The sequence below is a fragment of the Coffea arabica genome, chromosome 6c (genome assembly GCF_036785885.1).
Source record: "Coffea arabica cultivar ET-39 chromosome 6c, Coffea Arabica ET-39 HiFi, whole genome shotgun sequence".
NCBI lineage: Eukaryota > Viridiplantae > Streptophyta > Magnoliopsida > Gentianales > Rubiaceae > Coffea > Coffea arabica.
The window spans coordinates 17,001,333-17,008,212 of NC_092320.1; the positions used below are offsets into that span (position 1 = coordinate 17,001,333).

Here is a 6,880-nt window from a genome sequence, read left to right on the forward strand (position 1 = left end):
AATTTACAGATTGATTACCCCTCTCCAGTAATAAAAATGTTTCTTAACCATGTCATGCAATAAGAGGCCACTCTTCCAGTTTGTGACATTTATACATCCCCTTTCTCATTTTCAAAAGTTTTATTCCACTACATTCATGATATTGGCTTGTTGACAGATTTCAAGAACACGGTTTGACTAAGTAGGAAAAAAAATTGAGACATAAAATTATGAAATTTCAGACAATGGATTTTTGACATTTTTGTGTCTACGGAGGAAGAAGTAAAACAAGAAATTAGAGCCACCATCCATGCAAATTATGTTAGTCTCCATATATTATTGATAAATTTTTAGTTTTACCCCCATTAAATTTTTGAAAACTATCCCCAATGCAAATTATGTTAGCCTCCATATACAAATTATGTTATTACACGTCCTTGAATCAATCAAAACCATTAAAATCTCATAAGCCAACAAAGAAAGAGCAGAGTGCAATGAGATCTCTAGATGTGGTGATGATTATCTTGGGAGAAGTTGTTCTTGTGTGCACTGGCAAATGCAAGGGGACTAGGAGTGAGGGATTGGCAAGCAAGATTTTGGAAATTCTTTCTGTATCCTATAAAAATGTGCAAATCTTTGAAAAGAAATTTGTGAATCTTCTACATATATCTTTTTAGAAATTAGGTTTTTGCCCCTCCAAAATTTTAAAAGTCCTTTTATATCCTATTAAAATATTAAAAGTTTCACTTATATTCTTGTAAATATTATACTTCGTCCTCCAAAGTTTTATCAAAAAATATGAGAATGCCTCTCAAGCATACATCTTGCCCCTCAAATCCCAAGCCCTGGTCCCGCTAGTGCTTCTGTACACATTAAGTATCATCATAATTCCTAGCTACGTCAAGCCATTTAATTTTGACTGCCGTCTTTCTTGTTCTAATTTTCACCGCTGGCATCCCATTATCACGGATTGCTGATTCCTGCTCTTGCAAGTTAAGCTCAAGCATGTATATCGCAAAGCCAACAGATGGACAGATGCACTAGCAAAGTTAGGTTGCAATCTGGATAAGCCTTCTGTGATTTTTGAATCATGTCCTCCTGAAATTTCTTTTGTTTTTGATGAGGACAAACAGAGGGTCTGCTTTCCCCGCTAGCTTTAGGTTGAATTGTAATAATAGCTTAGTGACAACTTTGTACTTCTGGTTAATTTATGCAATCATCTATTTACCAAAAAAATGTGGGCAAATTCCACTTTACACCCCCTATGGCTTAGCATTTTTTTACATAACCTCCCTATGGTTTCAAAAGTTATACATAATTTCCTCATGATTTGGATTAAAGTATCAAAGTGACGGGAATGATCATTCGTAACGGAATCATCTACAATGTCAAAAATACCCTTAGGTAAAGTTGAAAATTATTTATTAACCAAGGGGAGTTATGTGTATATTTTGAAAACTATAAGGAGGTTATACGGTAAAACATAAAAACCATACGGGATTAGTGTGTTATGTATTTATAAGGGTAAAAATTTCGACATTTTTAGAAGTTCTGTTACGAATGACTATTTCTGTCACTTTGACATTTTAATTCAAATCATGAGGAGGTTATGCATAACTTTTGAAACTATAGGGAATTATATAAACAAATACTAAATCACAGGGGGGTAAACTATAATTTGCCAAACAAATGTAGACATGGTGATTCTGTCAATTTCAGGCACCTGAAAGTCTCTTGTCTTCGTTTAAGTCAAGTCTACTTCGCTTTTAATGCCACAAGAAAAATTGCAAAGTGAACAACTAATAATTTGAGAATTTTTACGCGTTAAAGGAATTTAAGTGCCCTATGTGTTTTCGATTCCGGATCATAACATAGCAGTTTCATAACATTGTACAGATTTCCCAATAGATCAATGTTATGGACTATCAGTCTATCACCAATCATGCACACAATGTTGTTGTATTCGCGAAAATTTTTGATACATATGAATAAAACTTTTCATATATATTTGATATAATAATATATAATGTTATAACAAATTCATCAACCGAATGAAACTGGACAAAACCCAATGGCTCTGAGTCCATGACTTGTATACAACAACCTATTTGCGAACTTCTTAAATTTTAAAAATTTCCAATTTGACTCGGCACATTCTAATCAAGGCTTTCGAAGACCAAGACCTCAAATTTCCAAGTAAAACAAGAAGAATTTGAAAAAGGATACAAGTTTTCCATAATTATAAGCCAAGAATTAATGCATCAATGGTAATTAAAATTTTTGGCAAGCGATAGAGAAAGTACTACTATTAGCTGCTAATTAAAGCAAAATTTTGATTGATGGACAAATTCAGTCATCCTTAGTCAATGGCATTAATTCAAGCTGGAAAATTTCCACTCAACTTTCTTCCCAACAAACGAATATGTCTCTCTTTCCTCCACTTCTCACAGATAGTTTTCCAAATTCAATTCTACCCACTCGAGAATTTAAGACATACTAATTTCCACCGGCAGCTTCGAAGAAATGCTAATTTCCACCAGCAGCCTCGAAGTCATGCGTAGACCTGGTCCTTGTCCTGGAAAGAGCAGAGTACTGGCAGAAACCTTTGTGCATCCTAATGAACTGCTATATAAACATAATGGTTCAAGCAGATTTAACTTTTACGTACAGCTGGGATTTCACATTTCTACAAAATAAATCTCCTTTGTAACACTTCAAAGTATCTGTAATACAATGAATTTTAGATCGGACGGGCCAATATATGCGGCAGGTGCCCAGCTTTCCATGTTTCTTGTAATCATAACAGTAGCTTTACTCAACTGTTGTGGTGGAAATGGAGCTGGTGCTTGTATAGAGTACGAGAAACAAGCTCTTTTGACCTTCAAGAAAGACTTGATAGATCCCTCGAATCGACTTTCGTCATGGACTGCTGCTGATGCTGATTGCTGCAAATGGGAAGCAGTTGCCTGTGATAACATCACCAACCATGTTACGGAACTTAACCTTCAACATCCCAATGGAACCTCTCTTTGGGATCAGTATGGTTATAATTACTTTGAGATGTTTGCCCTCAGAGGCAGACTAAATCCTTCTTTGCTCAATCTGAAACAACTCCGGTTCCTCGATTTGAGCCTAAATGACTTCGAAGGAGTCCCAATCCCCAGTTTTATAGGGTCCCTCAAAAGTCTTGAGTATCTCAATTTATCATATACAGGATTCTCTGGAATCATACCACCTCAGCTGGGAAATCTGTCAAATTTACGCACTCTGAGCGTGGAAGGAGAATATATTCAGGATGACAATCTGCAGTGGCTGGCTGGTCTTTCCAATCTTGAGCACCTAGTTATGGCTTCTGTGAATCTCAGCAGAGCGTCTAATTGGGCACAGGTGATTAATACGATTCCTTCATTGGTAGAGGTACACTTGTCTCACTGTCAACTTGACCATATTTCTCCCCTGATGGAAACCAATCTTTCTTCGCTTACTGTCCTTGATCTTTCACTCAATGAAATATCCTTCATGCCCAGATGGATATTTAGTCTTGGTACGCTGGTCTCCCTTGATTTGGGTCAGAACAATTGTCAAGTTCCATGGCCAGAAGGTCCCTGGAACTTGACTTCCCTCCAAGTTTTGAATTTGAATCAGAACCAACTAGGTGGTTCATTACCGCGAGAGCTTTTATATCTGAATAAGCTCGTTTCCCTTGATCTATCCAAGAACGAGATCAATGATCTAATGCCAACTGCTAGTAGCAACCTGACAAACCTTCTACATCTTGACATTTCAGACAACCAGCTGAATTCCAGCATACCTAACTGGTTGTACAAGTCCAAACACATCAAATTACTGAATCTTGCGCGCAACTGGCTGCAAGGTGTAATCTTGGAAGACATAGCAAACCTGAGCTCCATAGTCGAGTTGGACTTGACTGCCAATCAACTTACCGGAACAATACCCAAGCAAATAGGAAACCCTTGCGACATAAGATTCATAAGTATGTCAGATAACAAACTCGAGGGACGAGTATCAGATTTGATTGATGGTATGTCGGGATGTTTTTCTTATGCTCTCAAGATCTTGTATCTAGAAAATAATCAGCTCTCTGGCCAGTTAACTGATAATCTAGGACAATTTCAAAATCTTGAGCAGCTTAACCTTGGTTCCAACTCCATATCTGGTCCAATCCCTTCCAACATAGGGTTGTTGTCCTCCTTGGAAACATTGCTTTTGGGAGATAACAAACTAAATGGAACCCTCCCTGCTTCTCTCGGAAAACTTTCCAAGTTAAAAGAGCTCGACATTTCTCGCAATATGATGGAAGGCATTGTGACTCAGAGTCAACTTGAGAATCTAACCAACATAAGGTCTATGAAGGCACCTGGAAATTCCTTGACATTAGAAGTAGATTCCCGTTGGGTTTCTCCAGCCCAATTTCAGCATCTTGATTTGAGTTCATGGAAATTAGGTCCTCAGTTTCCCAATTGGCTCCGTTTACAAAAGAAGATATATCATCTGGATTTGTCCTTTACCGGAATCTCAGGTGCTATTCCTTCGTGGCTTTGGAACTTGAGTGCAGAATTTGACTACTTGGATCTTTCCCATAACCAGTTAAGTGGTAGTATTTCAGATATTTGCTGCATAAACGAAGTGCATTTGAGCTCAAACCAATTCAGTGGCCAATTACCTCATACAACTGCACATCGTGTGTTTACTCTAGACCTTTCCAATAATTCATTTTCTGGAGGTCTTTCTCATTTCTTGTGTCGTGGAGCCGGAGTGAATAAAGAACGAGGCATACAGGTTCTTGATCTTGGAGAAAATCTTCTTTCAGGAGCAATTCCTGATTGTTGGATGAATTTGCCAATGCTAGTCTTCATTAGTTTGTCAAACAATAATCTAAGTGGAAGTATCCCAATGTCCATCGGATATTTGACTTCTCTGCTCTCTTTGCACTTGCGCAACAACAGTCTCTCTGGTGATATACCTTCTTCCCTGGAGAATTGTACAGAACTAATTACAATTGACGTTGCAGGAAACAAATTAGGGGGGAAGTTACCAACTTGGCTGGGTCCAAGTCTTTCCAAATTGAGGATTCTCATCCTACGCTCTAACAAGTTTCACGGTGAACTTGCTCCAGGACTCTGCCACCTGTCTTCTCTGCGAGTCTTAGACGTCTCCAACAACGATTTTGTGGGTGTGATTCCCAGTTGTTTCAACAACTTTACCTCGATGGCAACCGAAGGGAATGTTTCCTTACGCTATAATGAGATAACTTACTACTATGACGGCTACCCCGAGAGAGCACAGTTGGCAACCAAACGAAATGAATACGATTATCATGGCACGGTACTTTATCTTATCTGCAGCATTGACCTCGCAAGCAACAATTTTTCTGGAAAGATCCCTGATGAGCTAATCAATCTTTTGGGGTTGATATCTTTGAATTTGTCCGGCAATCAACTGAACGGAATGATTCCACGGAACATCGGCCAAATGGGACAACTGGAATCTCTTGATCTATCAAGAAATCATCTTTCTGGGTCAATTCCTTCTAGCATTTCAAAACTATCCTCCTTGGGTTTCTTGAATTTGTCCAACAATAACTTGTCAGGGGAAATTCCATCAAGCACCCAAATGCAAACTTTCGGTGCTTCTAGCTTTGCTGGAAACCAACTTTGCGGGCGTCCCCTGACAGTGAATTGTAGTAGCAGCAGCACTGATGGTGTTACTGCAATCACTGAAGAAAGTGCTGAAGCTGTGGCGGACTATTGGCTTTATGTTTTCATTGGCTTGGGGTTTGTGGTCGGATTTTGGGGTGTCTGTTTTACTTTAATACTGAAGAGGTCATGGAGATACGCATACTTTCAGTTTGTGGATGAAGCTTGGGACTGGCTACAGCTACAGGCATGCCATTTGTCCGCTAAATTCATGCTAAAGGGGTGAGGAGCAGGTGTCTTGGATTCTATTTCTTTAAAGTTATTCATCATGTCTTGTGTTCTTGTGATTCTAATATGTTATCCCTTCCCCTCACGAAACTTATTTGAATAACGAGTATTGCTCTGTCCGACTCTCCATAGTTAGCATATTAAATTAAGTTCATAATTTTATAAGTTTCTGTATCTGTATTTAGCAGTTTTTTTTAAGTCAAAATTTTGTTTAATTTCTTATTAATTAGTTTGAGTATCCTATTAGATTATTTATTGTCATAGTATTTTTCTTGTTTATCAAGTCATGTTGTCTATTATAAATTTATAAGTAGAGAGTCTTATTAATATATTTAGTTGACAAAAAAAAAAAAAGATACTATTGTTATTATTGTGATTAATGATATATTATTAATTTTATTTCTCTTCTCCCACACATATATTTTTTTGTGTATAAATTAGTCTCTTCCATATATTTTCAGCACTAAATTAATCTCCCCACCCTTCTAATTTTCATGTTATAAGTAAAGCAATTGCGAGTGAGGGTTGCAGTAGTTTCGGATCCAAAAGTCCATCTTTAGAGTTTCTGGATGGAGTTAGCTTCTTTTGTCCATTGCCAATAACTTCAAATGTTCTTTACAATCTTCTTAATTTTGTGAATATATATATATATGTATACACACCGCAGTTTTTTTTATAATCAATTTACAAAACTGTTTCCCTTAATTTTTATACTATGTAAATGCTTTGCTGCTATATTCCTGCTCTTATTGTTCTGTCATCTATTGACAGGTGTCGAGCCTGTGCAATAATAAGTACGTATTAATATATATATATATATATAAACTTTTGTATATAACGGTGAGTAGGATCGAATTCATAAGAGTTAGGGATAATTCATTTCTTCTAGAGTCCAGAGTACGAGGATTTTTATAAAAATGGAAATAATTAAATAACTCAAATAAAAAGGCCTACAT

General features: G+C 37.1%; 1 protein-coding gene across 1 annotated transcript; it reads left to right on the forward strand.

The window, feature by feature from the left end:
* The first annotated feature begins 2,699 nt into the window (after positions 1-2,699).
* LOC113692597 (receptor-like protein EIX2) lies at positions 2,700-6,150 on the forward strand. The gene has a single exon (XM_027211022.2). It carries the CDS (start codon positions 2,713-2,715, stop codon positions 5,920-5,922), a length of 3,210 nt encoding a protein of 1,069 aa, XP_027066823.1. The 5' UTR covers positions 2,700-2,712; the 3' UTR covers positions 5,923-6,150.
* Positions 6,151-6,880: the final 730 nt, after the last annotated feature.

Coding starts and splice junctions, on each gene's coding strand:
- LOC113692597 (XM_027211022.2), top strand. CDS start 2,713: ATGAATTTTAGATCGGACGGGCCAATATATGCGGCAGGTGCCCAGCTT.